We start from the raw sequence: 19514 nt of genomic DNA on the forward strand, positions 1-19514 counted from the left end.
GGTTTGTCTAACATACTACAGATGTTAAATGAGCTAAAAGGAGAAACTTTTTATTGAAAATCAACGATGATTTTTTTTTTTAATAGGAAAAACATGCTTATAACATTTCATTAATAATAAGAGTTTCAATACAATTGGATATATCAAAATAAACGGCGGGACTAGCTAAAGACGTGGTCTCTCTTGTAAGAGCATGAGCAACCACGTTGGCTTGTTGCCTAACAAACTCCACCCTAAAGTTAGAAAAGGAAGTACTGAACAAAGAACGACAGGAGAAAATAATGCAGCCAAATTCGGACAAGTCGTTCATGGTAGAAAGGAAGGCGTCAGCTGTCAACTTAGAGTCTGTTTCAAAATCCACATTGTCAAACTGCATATCACTCAACCATTGCAAAGCAGAGTGCATCCCTAAAGCTTCACCCACATCCACCGAAACAGTACAAGGGTATGTCATAGTCTTAGCCAGAACAAACGTACCTTCTGCATCGCGAACACAAATACCAATACATGTACAGTTGACGTGAGAAGTGAAGGCCGCATCAATGTTACATTTGTATCTTCCGGCCACATGAGGCTGCCACGTGATTCGGTGTTGTTGAGAGGTGGAGGCCGTTGTTGGTTGATGATTTGATCTAGATGCAAATACATATCGTAGTCAATCATTGTACATATGTCAATACACAACTTTAATTATTAGTATTTTTAATTATATATGATAAATTTTTTTATAAAAATTTGGTATTTTGAAAATATTTATCGAGACAAATCAAACAATATCTTACATGTTAACATTTATATTTATATATTCGTAAAAACATAAAAGTAAGCTATGTGAATAGTGCACATTGTAAAATTGCAACATGTATTTTGAAACGGAGTGAGTCCTAAATATAAGACCCTTTTGAGTTTTTTTTTGTCTTTTTTTATAAGACTCATTTGATATTTCGAAGTACATTAATTAATTCTTTATCAACATACCCCTTTAAATACTATCTTGAAAACATACGCTAACCCTCTCTCTTAAATGATAAAATTGTAACAACAATAATACTCCGTCTAGTCCTATTTATAAGAAAAAATTGATTTTTTAGATTCATTGAGTAATTGATGTATTTTGTCTAGAATATAGACCAAATACATCATTTATGCAATGAATCAAAAAAGTTAAATGTTTCTTATAAATACGACCGGAGGGAGTATTAATTACATACAAATTTATGACCACTTTCAATTTTCTTAATTTCCGTTATTTTTCTAAAAGGACCATATAATTAGGGATGAATGTAGTATATACTCCACCCGTCTCAAATAGTTGCCTTTTTAGCATTGTTTTTCTCTGTCTTAAAATAATTGTCACTTTAGAATAATAATGCAACACAATTAATTACTCTACTAACTACAATTAATAAGAATATTTTAGCAAATGACATTAATTTTATAATTGAAATCAACACAATTAATCATTTTCTTAAAAATCGTGTACAAACATTAAACAGCGATTATTTTGAAACAGATGAAATTTTTAATAAATAATGTAAGTTCTAATACAAACTTACCATTTTGAACTTCGTAACATCTACAAATTTGCACATGATAAAAACCCTTCATAAATTGAAAGATTTTACTAGTATATTTTCTCTCTAAACCAATAAATTAAGAGTAAATTATGCTTCCCTGCCATCAAAGATGTTTGAATTACACTCTCCTCCCCTCTTATGTTAAAATATACACTTCCCTCCCCTCTTATTCAAAACATATTAGAAAATATTTCATTCCCCTCCCCTGAGAGAAGCTTGAATTACATTCCACTCCCCTCTTATGTTAAAATCTAACTTTTAGTCCTCAAATTTTTTTTTTTATTTCTAATAAGCTAACAAAAAAATAATCAAACACACTTCAAAGAAAAATAGCATTGCGGATTCATTTTAATATAATCAAATTTTGGATACATATATTTCTCTATTTTTTATTCAGAATTTCATTAACATATAGTTTTAAACCCTATTATAAAATATGAAACAACCCAAAATAAAATTAAAATATATGAAAAATTAATAAATTTGATTAAGTATGGTTATTTAAAAGTGAATTTTATACTCTAAATTATAAAATTAATAACAAAATATTTAAATTTAATTGACATTTAGATTAGAAAGAAACGAAATTATATTTTTTAAATCGTGATTCAAAATTAATATATATTATCCAAATATTTATTTATGTTAAAATAGATTAAAGTGTAGTCCATATTTAATTATTAAGGAAGAAAGTTGTAATTTAAACATCTTATAGGGGAGGGGAGTGTAAATTTCACTTTTCAAGAGAAGGGAGCGTATATTTCAACATAAGAAGGGAAGGGAGTGTAATTCAAACATCTTTAAGAGGTATAATTTACTCATAAATTAATTAATGATTATTTTATCAATCAAATAGATATTTACCGTTTTTTGTATTTTAAATGATCATTTCATAAAGAAGAAGAAAACATAGTTTCATTATTTATAAACATTATACTATTTCTTTTTAGGTTTTATTGTAAAAATATTCAATATTCATCACTAATCCAAGTAGTGAAAGTTCAAAAAAAAAAAAAAAATCGTTGATAATAGGGGTGTTCAAAACCGAACCAACTCAATAGAAAAACTGCAAACCAAACCAATCCAAACCGAAACCGTAAAAAACCGCACATGATTCGGATGAATTCGTATGACTTTTGCAATGAACCGTGCGGTTCGGTTCAGTTTGCAGTTTGCATCTCAGCAACCGAACCAAACCAAACCATACCGCAAGAATAATGAATATTACTTAAATATGTATTATCCCAATTACATAGCTCAAGAATAATTTCTTTTGATTCGATTTTTCCATTGTTGCACCATCAGGTTCGATTTTAATTCCTTTCCATCTCTTTCAATTCATTTACAGTGATGAATTTGTTTCCTTTACTTCCCAATAATTTGTTTCATGCTTATGTTTCTTCTTAATTTTACCTATTTTGATATAAGTTTTACCTAATATTTTATCATATAAACATCAAAATAAAATGTCCTATGTTTATTTTGTAACAAGTTGGCAATATTAGAGTTAATGTAATATTTTTTTATCTCGCGATAAACCGCATAAACCGAACCAATCCAAACCGCATTGGTTTGGTTTGGATGACTTTTTAAAAATCAACCGAACCAAACCAAACCGCATGCTTTTTTTATCTCACGGTTTGAATGACTTTTTTACTTAAACCCGAATCAAACCGCACCGCGAACACCCCTAATCAATAGAGACGCAGCATTAGATACAACAAAAATGTTATTGGAACACTAACTTGTGACAACAAAAAGACACTTGGGCATGCCCTTAAAAAAAGACACTTCGATACGGTTTCCCGTTAAGAATTATTATTTTTTCTTTAAAAAAAACATTTTCATATAGAGGAAGATTTTTTGAAGAATATTGAGGAGGTTTTTTGTTCTTAAACCAATTTTACAATTTCATTAACTACAAAAATTTACGTTTTTACTACAAATATGTTTAACAAGATTTTTGCATTAAAAATTATTTAATTTATGACTTTGACAAACATTTGTACGTCTAAGACTTAATTTCTTTTTTCAATACTTAAACAACACATGTTAACATGATATTTTTTTAAAGAGAAATGTTAACTAGTGCTTGAGGCATTTGTTAAGGAACTATAAAAAAAATATTTTTTTGGAAATTGTGTATTTTAGTTTTTAAAACTTGAAAAAATGTTGTTTTTAATGTTAAATTTTTCATTTCTTTTCATTTTTAATTGCTTAATTAGTGTCCCAGAAACACAGGTTAATCTGAAGTTTTTTAAAATGAAAAAAACATTTGTTGACCGTATTCATGTGTCTTATATGATTTTCTAATAGCAAAAGTGCAGATACAAATTACAAATACAGAACAGAACAACATCATGTGTCTTTGAACATTCCATTTCGACGACTCGAACGAACATGTACATTGCTATATCTTTATTTCAGAACATGACGTTTCCAAAATGACGTTTATGACTTCGCTTGCTTTGCTTTAATTATTGCTTTCACCAAAAGCTAATTATTAACTTTCATCACTATTCACTCCCAAAATCTCACTCTACCACTTTAATTCCTTCCTTTCCTATACTATATATACACCCACACAAAACATTCACAAACATTTCAATATCCTATTCTTAACCTACCTACATAGCTATACCCCCTAGCTAGAAATTACATAAAAAAGGGAAAACTAAGATTAATTGATTAACACTAATATTTATATCTAATTATGGATCAATTTGGAAGTGATCAACCTTCTAGCTCTAATACAACCAAAGTTGAAAGAAGGCTCGTTGAAAAAAACAGAAGAAATCAGATGAAGATCCTCTACTCCAAACTCAACTCTCTTCTCCCTAACTATAATCCCAAGGTTCTAACTTCTTTCTTTATATAGACTACAATGGTTTTGTCACACACAAAATAGTTAATTAGTTACATTGGTTATTATAGTAGTTTTCTTTGTTTGATGTCATTATTATATATAATTCAGGAATTACCATTGGCGCTACCGGATCAAGTAGATGAGGCTATAAACTACATAAAGAGTTTAGAGGCAAATGTGCAGATGGCTATGGAGAAGAAAGAAAGGCTATTAGCAGGAAAGAATAAAAGATCACGTGAATATTGCTTAGATCTACCAAAATCACCATGTTTTGAAATTCACGAAATTGGTTCTTCACTACAAATCATTCTCACGTGTGGGTTAGATAACCAATTCATTTTCTATGAAATAATTCGTGTGTTACATGAAGAGAATGTAGACATAAGGAGTGTTAATTCCTCTAAGGTTGGAGATAATTCACTCCTTCATGTTGTTCATGCTGAGGTATATATCTAAATCAATATTTGTTGCTTAATTAATTTTATGAAATTTAATTACCTAGTAATTGTTCTCTCTTTATGCAGATTCCTCCATCTTGTGTTCAATTTGGAGCGACCAAAGTGAGTGAGAGATTGAAAAGTTTTGTGTATGGATCTTCCAGTGATGTGGAAATACAGCCTGAGTTGTGGGATTTTGAAATTGGACCTGATGATCATAATATGTGGGGTTTCTAGTTAGGTCTATCTTAATATTTAGGGTTTCCAAAAGTTTTGTAAAAGATAAAATATTAGCTTATGAGATTAAAGACCATGCACTCTCAATGCAATTGCAACTTCTCAATGCTTCAAATGATTAAAAATCGAAAGTTGTGATTGATTGTTGGTGTAAAATAATTTTACATTGAAGCTAAATTAAGAATCCTGATGAGTTAGTTAATCCTCTTGTACTTCCCCTTAATTAATTAATTGGCTTTCTTCAATGCTCAAGTTGGATTACTTTGTGAAAGTGCTTTGCTATTCAAATGAACAATTGTTTTTGGACATGATTCAAATCTGCAAACATTTCTCATATATCATGCAGTACAAAATTTTAAGATAAGATCTGGGGCATACTTTTTCTTTTTTTGTGTGAGATTGAATCTTCTCAATCTAAATTTCCACATGACAACTCCTTATTTTGGGAATGAGTCATCTAAATATCACTCTAATTTGTTCTATTTACCAATTATATATGCAAGGTGTCCTCAAAAAAATAAAAATATATATGCAACGTTAACTCAAATATGATTTGGCAATTTATTTTTATTTAATTGATAAATATCCAAAGACTTGTAGAACCCTCCCTTAAAAGCTAGCTAAAAAGGGAGAAGAATCAAACCATTTAAATCTCCACCACCTAGCATAGCCAATTTCCTAACATAGCCTTGAGTGACATCTTTCATTTCATAGGATGTTAAGGAATTCTTTTTAGGGATCTAAGAGAAATGTGGAATATTGGTTTATTTTAGAAAGAAGAAGTTGGATAAATTTAGATGAGGTTCCAATTTCAAATGTAGGAAAACTGTCAAATATACTTGCAAGTTGCATCTTCATTCAGGGACAGATATAGCTACTTTTTTTTTAATGATTCTTTTGAATTTTTTTATAATGATATATTGGCATGGTATTATATTGGTTGCACTTATTTCCTTACCTCTTGTACTTAATCTAGTTATATATAATCCTTTTACTTATTTATAAGCAAAATGAATTAATGAAAATATTATGGGTCTTTGTACTTAATAGTTATATATAACTCTTTTACTTATTTATTTATAAGCAAAATGAATTAATGAGAATATTAGGGTTCTAAAAACCCATTACAATGTTAGTTCTCATACACTTACAAGTTTCAAAACAAGTTAAAAGACTATTCCACCAATCCGAAAAAGATTTGGTTTTTTACTCCTACCTTTTCTACAAATAACCAAGATCTAGCTATTTGATGTTATCAATCACCTCCACAAGATTTGCCACCTTTCTATTGAATTAAAAAAATATTTGGTGGGCACCTCATATGAATGTATACATTTTAAGCAAGAAAGATATAAAGAGAGTGATGCGATAGAAATAGAGACAAAATAAGATGGCGAATGAGTGTCCGTGAATATTAACTATTGAAATATCATGGTTGCCTTAATCATTCGCGTGAAAAATCATATTTGGTTCACTAGGTCATGTTTTATATCATGGTTCCCCAAAAGTTAATAATAGTATGGTATAACCTTGGATCCAATGTTCCTTTTAACTTGTTTCATCTTGCAGAACGAGTCTATATGTAATTCACATCAACTATTGCAATGAATTTTTTTAAACTGTTGCAATGATAGGTTCTTCAGAAAACCAAGTTGAGGCTATGGTTCCTCCCTTGGTAGTAATGCTAAAGTTTTGGTTTGAAAGCATTGCTATATATAATGCTATGCCAAAATCATCAAAACAATTAGAATGTATGATGTAGTCTCTAGTACTCTTAGTTCAGATAAGCTAAACAATTGAAAAATTAATAGACAAATTAATCATGGAAACCGTAAGCAATTGTAAAAATAGTTTCTGAATTTTGCTAATTAGCAAGCATATAAACTTTCCTTTCATTAACTTATGTCGTTGATTATAACATGACACATAAAATAAAGATTTATTCACCATACATAATTTTGCCCTGCCTTCCATTGAGGTTTCGCTAATGAACCGTGAGACTGATCCCTCAAATAAATTGATCTTTAACATATTCAACGTTACATTACAGATACGGTCGACATGAGCCTTCTAGAAACTTTAATATCCTCATATTGATAGGCTTTATCGTATTTGTCTTCATTTTACTGTTGTATGCTATTAATTAATCTGGATGATGTTATGAGTTTGTTTGCAATTCATAATTTTTTATTTTAGCATCTTTAATTTGTATTTTTCTCTATGTATAAATTCTACCATTTTGAATGAATGCATATCCTTTTTATAATTTTAAGAATATTTATCCACCAATTCATAAAACAAGAAACTTTTTTGACCAATATTTACAATTTTGAATATTTGCCTATTCAGTCTAAACATTTGGCAGTCCAAAGAGCAATAATGAGCTTTGTCCCCAAACCTAAAATATTAGAATTGGAACGAACCCCTTTGGGTTAGATGAGATCCTAGACAACCATTTGGCGTAATCGTAGATTATTATTTATTTATTTATTTTGAACAAGAATCATGGTAGACTAATATTGATTTTGGTTTTGCTTCTTTAACTATGAAGGCTTTGTTTGGGAGTTTGGAGAGGAAGGAAAGGAAAGGCTTTGAGGGGTGCAAAATATGAGGAAAAATAGAGAAATCTTTCAAAAAATTTAAAAGAGTAGTTTTTTAGAGAATGATAAATTAATGCATATGATTACTTTATTTTTAATTTTAAAAATATTATAACAACATAAATTAAATTTGAAGAATTCTTATTAACCCTCCAAAACTCCTCAAAACCCTCCTCCAATACAATTTTTTAGTTCCTCCAAATGAGGAGGGTTTTGTATTATGAAGAAAAGTTAACCCCCCAAAGCCCTCCTCTCCTATTTTCCTCTATTTCTTCCACTTACTTATTCCTTTTTTTTCAAGTCTTCCCCTCCATTCCCCTCTAAACTCGCAAACAAAGCCGAAGTGTAGAAATTTTAATGATATTGTACGCAAGGACGACTTACATGGACTTCGAATATTCATTTATCTTCAATGTGATTATGGGAAAATGTTCGATAAAGATCGAAAAACAAAGAATTATAGTATTGACTTGTGAAGTCTAGCCCATAGAAAAAGCAAAAGTAATTTTTATTTTTTTTGTTAGAGTGGTAACGATAAAGGGATTAAAGGCAAAGGAAATAACAGGTAAATGAGGACATGGAATAAGGAACTACACATTGCAATATTTTATTAGTCTTGGTGCTTTACATTATTTTAATAATAATTGCATAGATTTGTTGGTTGCTTTAAATTATGTGCTTTCTTAAATTCCATAAGCAGAAAACTTTCAATAATTGAAGGATGCTTAGCATATGTTCCGTACCACGGTTGATATGTTAGAATTACAATCGATTACCGTGATTTTGACATAGTCATCGTGATACAAAACAAACACTTAAATATAAAATTATTGGATCCATTGGTGCTGGCACTGCTGCAAGTGTGCAAGCCAATTGCAAGAAATCTGAAACAAATGCATGGAGCACCGTTGGGTAGATTTGACTATTAAATCCAATGAAAAAAAAAAAACCAATTGATCGTATCTCCTAATATATTTGATGTGGTCGGAAGTTACGATGTCATAAATCGAGAGGATTTTGAGCTATATATTGAAGGGCACTTGGATCAATTCTCTTGGGTAAGAAGGTTGTGCTAGAAAACTGATGATGGTGGATGTAAATTACAATTTTCATAATGTTTAAAAGAAAACGCTAAAGAGTATTCTTATGATATTGTTTAAGAGGATAAAAATATAAATATTGCATTGAAAAATGATAAAAAGTGATGAAATTAATTTTTTAAAAGTTAAAATATTATTGAATCCAATGTAAACTCATTACTTTTAGTTTTCTTAATAAGTGCATTTGTTAGCATAATTCATGTTTAAAAGACTAGTGGGGGCGTTTGTTTCACGGATGCAAAAATTATTCCCTGGAATAACTTTCCCAGGAATATATTCCTTGGAATTATATTCCTAGGAATATTTTAAAAAAGTGTTTGGTTACCAATTTGAATTCCTTAGAACTTTCTTTCTAAATTCCTGGGAATACTAAAAATATGTTTGGTTTAAAATGTATAATCTCAGGAATAAATGTCAAAATTATTAAAATATCCTTTTACATTCAATAGATGAAAAATAATATTTTTCATGTTATTTTTAATCAAGCAAAGTAAATTATGTGAGTCAACAAAGGTATTGGTCAGGGTATATACTTGTTTTTTAATACATAACAAGAGTACCCTGTTTCAAGTTGTTACACGCCATTTAATTGAAGGTTGGCAGGCTGCCCAACACCTTTGACATGCAACAACAACAGAATGGGGGATGCCCGCTCGAATATCAGTCACCGAAACTCGCATTTGCGCGGCCCAGCTCCGCTGGTACAGCAGCCTGGCAGGCCGAGAATCTGTCCAACAGTTAAAAAAACGCAAAAAACAAAACAAAACATAAGACACAAACCTGTTATGGATGGATCTGGATCCAGATGAGTGAAAAGAGAGAGCAAAGAGGGGTTTAAATATATGTGGGTTTCTATTAATTTAGAAAACGTGTGGGAAAAATTAGGAGGGAAGAAGCGCAGGTAAAATAGGGGCATGGGTGGGTTTTCGCCATGAATGTGGAGATTTCATTCCCAGGAATTGAAGATTCCATCCCCCCACCCCCGAGAATAAAAATAGAGAGTCAACGGGTAAATAAGATTCCTGAGAATCATTTATTCCTGAGTATATTATTTTTGTTCCCTTCTACCAAACATAGGAATATCGTATTTAATGCCCTTATTCCCAGGAATATATTTTTTATCTCCCAAACAAACACCCCATGTTGTTCCTATTTCTCTTGCATGAAGAAATTCTAAGAAAATTGCTCTTTACGTGCCTAGTGTTTGGCAGCCCCAGCTGCTAATTTCCCCCATAATTTTTTTGTACCTTAGGATTAGTTTTTTTTTTTTTTTAATCTTGTTTCTGAATTACGATAAAGTAGCATTTTGCTGTGAAAAAGTCTGTGGCCACCATTCATTATTTGTACAGAGACGCCTTATTTGATAGCAAATGCGAAATTGGCCACCACTAGTAAATATTGTTTGATCAGTAAATGATATTTTTTAAACAACTAGTAAATGATATATATCTCATTGTGCATGAGATATTATGTTCTCTAATTAAATTTCTATCAAAACTAATTAATTCAATTTACTGATCAATTCGCATTCTCTCCAAAAAAATAATAATAAATTTGCTAAGCAGCATGTCGTATCTAAAAATCCATTCGATTTTTTTTTTTTTTTTTCTCTTTAAAAAACATAAGATAAAGCCTCAGAATTGCAGAAAAAATCCATTCGATGATTTAAACAGATAGTCCACGTTATTTTTTTGTCTAAGCAATAGATCTAAATTTCTGTCCACGTTATTTTTTGTCTTTTTCTTAAAATGTGTAACAATTTAAACAGATAGTTGTTATCAAGTATATTATTAGGCATTGTTTGGTATCACGTTTGACTTACTTTTCTCGCTTCCCAATGCCTGGCTACCGTGATATTTGTGAAGCTTGAAATTGTAGAGTTAGAAAAAAGCACGGTGGGAGGCAAAACCAACGTGGTAACAAACACACGCTTAGATGATTTAAAAGGAGACTTAAAATAAAATATTTGTCAAAAAAAAAAAAATTAAAATATTTAAATGGATCAAAAACATATTTAATATAAACTTTAAATGCCGTTGCAAAAATACAAGTTAATACTCACAAACCAAAACGTACAAGTAATTGTAAACAAAAATAAAACGTACAAGTAGCAAAAAATAACCAGAACACAAAAATTTTTTCCCGGTGAATTAACATGCTTATTAATAGTTATCATGAAACATAAAAAAAAAAAAAAAACTCTCTCACTCCTCTCCTTCTCAAACCCTAGCCGTCACCCCCTTCTTCTTCTTCTTCTTCTTCTTCTTCTTCTTGTCAGAGGGGTGATTTAAGGTCAATTTTGATCCAAAAATCACCCCTTCTAGTTGTTTTTCCTTTTATCTTAATTGAATAAGTGATTTCACATATTTTCTGTTTTCTTTCGTTTGTTTTTGTGATTTCGTCGTCTCTGAACGACTCTGTTTGTTTTGATTTCCCGTCTTTGTACGGTGTGTTTTTGATTTCCCGTTTTAGTGCAGTGGTTATTTGATTCAAGTTGAAAAATTAGCTTTGAGGAAGTGCAAATCCGATCAATGACAATGACTTTGGCGTCGTCAACGTTGCAGATCCGGAGACATGATTATTCTGGAGACTTGAATATAGTCATATTACTCATATTTGTAGGCATAGATGCTTTGCCGTTTTATGCTATTAACATGGATGTTGTGAGTTTGTTCACAGTTTCATCCTTTTTGTTTCTAGCGAATTTAGATTTGTATTGTATAGATGTACTCTATCAATTTGATTGAATGAATATCGTTTACTTTTTACTAAAAAAAATGAAACATAAATATTGAACTTATGTCAATAAAAACTAAACATTTCCTTCAAAAAAAAAAAAAAACTAAACATTAATTGCAAATGTCCTTAAAAACATTGCAAATTTGGTCAAAAACACGTAAATTAATCCCTTACCATAAAAAAAAGTTTATCAAATTAAAAAAAAGGTTAGGTATCAATTAAAAAAAAAAATTGCACGATAAATCATTTACGTGTAAATTGGTGAGGTGCATATATGATGTCATAGAAACAAGGGTTGTACTAGTAAACTTGTTAATACTATTAAATATGACGCCGTAGTCTGTAGTCTGGAGCAACTTGGTTGTTATTGCTCTTCTCACTAGATTTTTTTTTTTCATTTGATAGATCTAAGAGAGATATGTGTACTGTAGTCTGGAGCAACTTGGTTGTTGTTGCTCTTCTCACTGTAATTTAATGGAGAACAATTATGGTAACAACAACAACCGTAAGTGAAATCAAAGGCTGTGATGAGCCACATTTCTCTTCCTGTCAATGAACTTACAATTTTTCTAGAAAAAATGTGGTCTTGAGAAATTCTGGACGTGAGCGTGATGGAGGGATAATATTTTTCCATCATTAAAAGATTTGAATAGATGTTTACTGAATGGAAAAAAAAAATTGATTGAAATTGATTTAATAGTACTGTGGTAGCTGCAACGATGAATCCACGAGAAACTAGATGTTAAAGCAAATGGAAAAAATTATTTAGCATAAATCTTGAAAGCATGAGTTATAAAACCATGCATTGTTATATGCAGAGGCCGGGGTTCGAACCCCGGATACTCCACTTATTCATCTTGAAAAAATGTGTATTCTAACCACTAGGCTACTTGACAAAAATAAAAATAAAAATTATTCTTTTCATTATTTCTATGAATTTCTGATTTCTCTTTCCTGTTATTAACATAATGCCAGATTGTCTAGCTCAGCTATAAACTGTTTTTCTTTCAGTTTGTTGACTATATTGTTGACTATACAAGTTGGCCATCTTCACCAAGTTCTCTAATAATCAGAGTATGGATGGGATACATAATGGTCCTGTTGGCTACCCATATCAAAACTTTTTTGTAGCATAATATCCCAATGTAACGTTCGTCATGTTATAAGATTAAACCCATAGCTGTGACTGAAGTGACAGAGAAGTAACAAGACGGTTAAAGTAGAAAAGTCCCACCTTTGAAGCTGTGTTCTAGGTGAAATTTCTTTAGATCTTTTGGTATCCAAATCTAAATGAATAGAATAAGAGTGAGATCACAATAGTCCATGGACTTGTGAAATTTATAATTTATGCTGTGCTCATTTAGCATAGAATGCAATGAATTGAGTCCCATCATTTATTTGTGAAAATGAAATGAGGACAATATAAAAAAATTGCCTGGTCATATTTCTGAATGCCCACATAAATTACAATCTCAATAACCAGCTATTTAAGCTGAAACCTAACTTTCAAAGAAATAAAAGAAAGCTTGATCATTATTTCTGCCCGCATTTCTGATACACCCGAAATGTTACATATTATGAGTGTGAACAGTTGGTACAAGCTATCAGGTTTTGTCACCAAGGCAACCAACTCCAACTAACTAGATTAACATACTCCAATAAATGTCACATACCTATGTCTCTGAATACGCAGAGACCAGTCAAATAAGCAATGCTTCCCATTCAAGTGTTTCACCGGCAAACATGGGAATAATATCTCCAAATGGAAACGATAGACACTCGGGTACTCTCCAAGGAGATTTCCTCAGTTTAATCTTTGACTTGTTTCTGGGGATACCATAGAAGTCAGGTCCATTAAAGCTTGTAAAAGCTTCCAGCTTGTCAAGTGCACCAGCCTAAACACAGGCAACAATTTCATAAACATTAAGATTAAATTTGACAACTTTCAGAGCAAAATAAGTCTTGGCATCAAGAGACATACCATCCATACTCAAATAAGCAGTTTATCATATCTTAAAATTAAAACACGCATCAGAGAATTGTTAGGTATCAAGAGAAACCTCTATATTAGTCGCAACAAAATACTTAACCAGTTCACTGAACTGTTATGGCAGTTCGGTTTGGAACAACATTATTAACAGTTCGGTTCAGTTTTTTTGTGTGGAATCCGTGGCTCAAGACTTGATAAATAGAGATGAAGCCTTAGTCCAACTTAAACACTGTCTACAAAGAGCTCAAGACCATATGACACATTATGTGAATACTCATTGGAAGGTTACAATTAAAGAAGGTGATTGGATTCAGTTGAAGATTCGGCCTCATAGACAAGGCTCAATGCCCACCATCCAAAATTATCTGCCAAGTATTATGGGCCTTACTTAGTGGATTGGCACATTGGCTTTCAAATTGCAACTTCCATCTACAGCTCGCATCCATCAGGTCTTCCATGCATCTCGTTTGAAGAAGGCAGTAGGATACCACTCTGTGTAAACAGATTTACCTAATGAAGGACTCACCTACCAACCTGCAGTAATTCTGGCTACTAGACAGATTCTACACAAATCAATGCCAATCACTCAAATCTGGTACAGTGGCAGGGTAAATTCAAAGATGAAGCTACGTGGGAGGACAGATAGACTATATCCAGGATCATATCCCTACATTTAACCTTGAGGACAGGGTTGTTTACTAACGGGTTGCAGTGTTAGGTATCAAGAGAAACCTCTGCTAATTTACTCTAGGAAAAGTGGAAGGAATGTAATTAGAATAAATATATGTTAGTAGTTAGAGCTTTTCTACGGGTAGTTTTCTGTTTCTTTTTCTATTGCTTTCTTCTGTTTTTGTGCTGCTGTAAGTGTAACTGTTAGTCCTGTAATCTATAAATCTATAAATAGGACTAACATCCCTTTAGCTAGATTAGGATTTGTTATTTATTTAGAACTAGAGAAAGCTCTAGTTTGAGGGGAGATTAGCTCCACTATGTAACCAGGGACGGATCTATTCATATTGGTGTGGGGGTTGATGCCTGCACTAACATTTCAAACTTGTTCAAATATGTACCATGTAGTATGTAATTTAACACTTCATTATAGTAATTGTTATGCATATTAATGTGTTGTTTTTCAAAAAAATGCAAAGTAATAATATTTGTCTAGTAAACCCAATCAATGTGATGAGTGAATTGTTTGTAATTTTTTAAACGTGTGAGGTGTTGTTTTAAATTTTTATAGTCTCTATATACATTAAATTACAAAAATAAACTTAAATGTGTCTTTTATGAGTCATTTGATTTTTAAATGTGTATCTAGTAGTTAATTTGGCCCTCAAATATATTTTTACTAACAAGGGATATATTTGAAGACATGTTAGTAACTTAAACATATTGCAATTAAATCTCTCTGAAACCTACCCATATGCACATTTGTGAAATGAATAAGCAAATGCAACATTGACCTGCGTAATCTAATATAAACTTGTAAGAGTGTTACCTCTTCAAAAACCTTGGCATATAGTGATAGAGCAACCGGGGAGTTGTAGATGCCAGCACATCCACAAGCAGATTCCTTTTTACGCCTATCATGTGGAGCACTATCAGTTCCAAGGAAAAATCGTCTACTTCCACTAGTGATAGCTGAAACAATAGCCTGTCCTAAACAAGGGACAAAAGGAATTAATTAGCTAATGCATGGTTAGATAACCAAGATGTACAGTTTTGTCTAAAAGAATATCATTGTTCACTAATAACATTTTCTCAACCAAACTTAAGAATTAGCACAGCCTATGAAACTCTTCAATAGGACTGTGTACTCTCTGCAACAACATTAAAATTTATAAAAGTATAACGATGTTCAAACTTCGAATGCCATAAGATGCAGTGAAGACATTTATCTCTTTTACCATACAAGTCAGATCAATAAAAAATCTGATAAATTTACTGAAGACAATGTCATACCACAAGAATATTATAAAATCCATACTTTTTAAATCATTACTCCCTTCGGTCACTATTATAAACAAAGATTCTTTTTCAGGTTCGTTAAATAACCAATGTATTTGGTCTATATTATAAACCAGATACATCAATTATTCAATGAATCTGAAAAAAGGAATATTTGTTTATAATAGTGACCGGAAGGAGTAGTTCAATTCTTTCATTCTTTTGACAACCATTGTTTGAAAATCTAAACCAAAATACTCTCATATAACTCTAAAAGATGTTGAAACTCTGAAAAGTAAGGGAAGAGAAACAAAGTAACATACTGTGGATCTCTCTTTTAAGCACGGGAAGACAGTAATTGTGAGGCTGCAAGCCACCTTGGAACAAAGCATTGCGATTGAGAAGAATATGCTGAGGTGTAACTGTTGCTGCTACATAACCTTACAAAAATAGCAAATTATCAGAATGATTTTACAACTGCAGTACAGTACAATAAATTGGCAAAAGAAATTATCCCTAGTAATTTACTACATTACCTTCTTTGCAAGACTCTACAAATTTAACAGCGTCCATGGTAGTAATATGCTCCATCACAACCTTCAATTGTGGAAGCCTTTGAATTAAAGGCTCTAAAATTGTTTCAATAAAGACCTTTTCCCGGTCAAAAATATCAACTTCTGGATTTGTAACCTCTCCGTGAACCTGTCATGTATACTGATTCACTGATAAGAAAGTACAGAGATTTTTTTTGAGAACTTTATATATTATTATATACATACAAGACATGCATAAAGAAGGAAACATGTCAATGGACCACATTTGGCTTGCCATGGGAACCACTTGGCTCATTGTCAACTATTGAAGAAGTGTTTGTAGATAATTTCATTGTGGACGAGTTCTAAATTTGATATCCAAAAGCATAATTCTCCTACAAAGGTGTAATGATTATTACATGAACAATTTGACTTACGATAACTTGTTAAGAAATTAGAAAATAGAATCTAGCATCTTCAATCAGAAAAAACATGGCACCATAGAGCATGAAATACATTTTTATGCAACAGTATGATGGTCTTGTTTGATTGGATTATTTGATTTTATCTACAGGCATAACCACTTGTGAGACTGATCGAGAGAGCTTATAAGAACAGCATATGACATGTCTGTAAGCTGTTTTCAGCTTATTTCCATAATCTCTCTAAGGTAGCTTATGAAAACAACTTATAGCTTATATGAAAACAGTTTGATTTATTTTATTTTTTGTTATAGAACTAACATATACATAAGCACTTATATGATAAGTGCTTAATTAAGTTAATTGTCCAAACGGGGTCTTAGAACATTAAATATTGTCCCTCCCACAAAAAAAAAAAAAAATTGGGCAAAGGACGTTATTAAACATAAATAAACACAACAGAGACTAAAATAAAAGTAAACAAATTACCAATAATGGTAAACCTTGCTCAACCATTTCCTCAAGAACAGAATAACAATTTCCAAAAAGATCTGTAACACCATCCTGAGAGTTTGTTGTAGCTCCAGCAGGATACAACTTCACACCATAAACAAATCCACTTTTTTCTGTCAATGCATAGCAGCAACATCAAGTAGTGTAGTAATTTATTGGATGAACATAACATATACAAAAAAAAAAAAAAAAAAAAAAAAAAAAAAAAAAATCCTTCAAAATAAATAACTTAAACTTGACTTAAAGCAAGACTCATATATATCAAAATAGAGACAAAAATTAAATCAAAATGTGAGGGTAATATTTCTTAAACTCGTGTGATTATACTGCTCACTTGCAAGTTGAATCTCATTCGGAGTTGTAGCATCAGTGAGATAAAGCGTCATGAGAGGAGTGAAATTGGAAGTTTTAGGTATTGCTTTCAAAATAGATTCTCGATAAGAAATAGCAGAGGATGTGGTAGTGATGGGTGGTTTCAAATTGGGCATGATAATAGCCCTTCCAAAATGCTTTGCACTGTGAGGGGTTACAGCTTCCAGAAGAGCACCGTCACGAAGATGAAGATGAAAATCATCAGGTTGTACAATTGTTAGCTCCATTCTTTCTGTCTCTGATATTGCTTCCGACGGCAGTTGCAGCTCCTCCGTCGGCCTTGCTCAACTCTGTCGCGTTGTGAGAGACTATTGCAACCTTTTCTTTAGGAAAACGGGGTGCCGATGGTGAACCCTCTGCAGCAAACACTAAATAGATTAAAAAAAAAGGTTAAAAAAGATCGGAGGCTTAAACCTGACCGAGTTAGCCACACAAAATTGTAAGAATCAGCCCTAACATGTATTGCAAACGAACAACCTACAACAGAAGTGGTCTATAAGAATATAACTATAACACCCGGATATAATTCTCTAGAATATTATACTGGATATTAAAATCTGATATTGGATACTTTAAAAAATAACTCAAATTACAGGGTAAATTAAGTTCTTGCCTTACATAAATGCAAGATTCAGTTCTCAGGGTACACAAGAAGTCAAAATTCATTCATTACATACAAAAAAATATACAGAAAGAAAGTCTTGAACCCATTTTTAAAGAATAAAACCTTGAGCTGCAACAACAGTCACCTGTCTATCTGAAACTAAAATAAAATGGAATGGGATGAGACTACATCTCAGTGGGTTCCCTAACTACAACCATAATATCAGTCACTAACTAACTATAATATTCCTTGTTCAGTTAGTCCATAATCACTAACTAATTGTCCGCATGATCTCTAACAATTACAATTCAGTAATAATAAATCTTGAACAGAGAGTAAAGGTGGAACACACGTTAATCATCTTGGTCGTTTTAGCTGTTGTAAATACTATTGAGTGTGAGGGTACCCGATAGTATTTACCTGTCGGCAAAGTGTTTGATATAATAAAACTATTTGCCTATGTATTCAAATTCAAAAAATAAACAAACAGGAATGTGCATCCTACTCAACATCCACTTCGAAGCCAACACTTTGGCATCCTTGAAATTGAAATTTTCATGAAAACCTAATTTCTCAATCATAATACAATACCCATCATATCAATTCTAAACTTCAAATCTAAAAGGATTCAAGCCTAGAAGAGAGAACACACCTCTAGCACCAAAGTTCCAAAATCTTCAAGATTAGTTTAAAGCTTCTAGTTTTCCTTCAAATTCAGCTGCTAAAGATTTCAATCCCATTTCCACATACAAGAAATTGGATTAACAAAAGTGGGAAAATAGAATTTAGGGGAAAACAAGGGTTGAGTTCGATTACGGGAGAGAAAAGGAGAGGAAAATTGCTCACATTAATTCCTTCTTTACATGCAAGTGTGTAAAGGAGAATGTCAGATTGCGGCGGTGACGGATCGACTTTCATTTTCTCTCTCATTTTTATTATTAATTTTCCTTTTGTGCTCTCTCAGCCATTAGATTAGAAAATGCAGAAATCTAACAACATAAACAACATGAGGGGATCCAATCCCCTCATAAAATTTGTTTTTAGTCCTTGGATAAAAAGTGACATGTTTTGATTTTTATAAAGTTTTGATTTTTATAAAAAACTTTCAGTATATAGTTTTAGGCTATGGTCAATTAAGATTTGTTTAATTATACTCAAATTTTTAAATTTTTTAATAATTTTTTTAATAGAAAATTATATTTTTTTTTTCACGTGTAATGAATTAAATATGAATTTTTTAAACGTCGAAATTTCAAGATAAAATTAGTAAAAATTTAGATCAAATTTTCAACTCCATTTTTATAGAGAATTTTTTTATAATGTTCTAAACATGTATGTAAAAAATAGTTCAAAAATTTGAAAGTTTAAACATAATTAAACAAATTTTAATTTAACAAAAACTAAAATTATGTGCTGAACTTCTTTATAAGGACTTAAAGGGACCAACAATTTGTTTAACCAAAAAATAAAAAATAGAGGAGAAGAGAGAATAAGAATGTGTGTGTTACATTGCTCATAAAAGGTATTGAACAAGTTAAAGCAACTCACGAGACAAAACAACATAGTACAAACAAATT

At 31.4% G+C, this 19514-nt stretch overlaps 2 protein-coding genes across 7 annotated transcripts; one reads left to right on the top strand and one right to left on the bottom strand.

Moving 5' to 3' along the window:
• Positions 1-4189: 4189 nt before the first annotated feature.
• LOC11439746 (transcription factor bHLH162) lies at positions 4190-5319 on the top strand. Its single transcript, XM_003607421.3, has 3 exons — positions 4190-4431; positions 4552-4887; positions 4968-5319. Exons 1-3 carry the CDS (start codon positions 4291-4293, stop codon positions 5115-5117), a joined length of 627 nt encoding a protein of 208 aa, XP_003607469.1. The 5' UTR covers positions 4190-4290; the 3' UTR covers positions 5118-5319.
• Positions 5320-12892: 7573 nt separating this feature from the next.
• LOC11444984 (dihydroorotase, mitochondrial) lies at positions 12893-18892 on the bottom strand. 6 transcript variants are annotated; one of them, XM_003607423.4, is made up of 8 exons: positions 18784-18892; positions 18590-18658; positions 17296-17689; positions 16938-17074; positions 16030-16195; positions 15817-15933; positions 15045-15205; positions 12893-13451 (listed from the first exon to the last, which is right to left on the bottom strand). In XM_003607423.4, exons 3-8 carry the CDS (start codon positions 17558-17560, stop codon positions 13257-13259), a joined length of 1041 nt encoding a protein of 346 aa, XP_003607471.1. In that variant the 5' UTR covers positions 17561-17689; positions 18590-18658; positions 18784-18892; the 3' UTR covers positions 12893-13256. The 6 variants fall into 6 exon arrangements, with proteins under 6 accessions (XP_003607471.1, XP_024638323.1, XP_039689383.1 ...); XM_024782555.2 differs by having other exon boundaries at positions 17296-17701; XM_039833449.1 differs by having other exon boundaries at positions 18590-18655; positions 18784-18840.
• Between the last annotated feature and the right edge of the window lie 622 nt (positions 18893-19514).

Source organism: Medicago truncatula, chromosome 4 (assembly GCF_003473485.1).
Source record: "Medicago truncatula cultivar Jemalong A17 chromosome 4, MtrunA17r5.0-ANR, whole genome shotgun sequence".
In the NCBI taxonomy this organism is placed as follows: Eukaryota; Viridiplantae; Streptophyta; class Magnoliopsida; order Fabales; family Fabaceae; genus Medicago; species Medicago truncatula.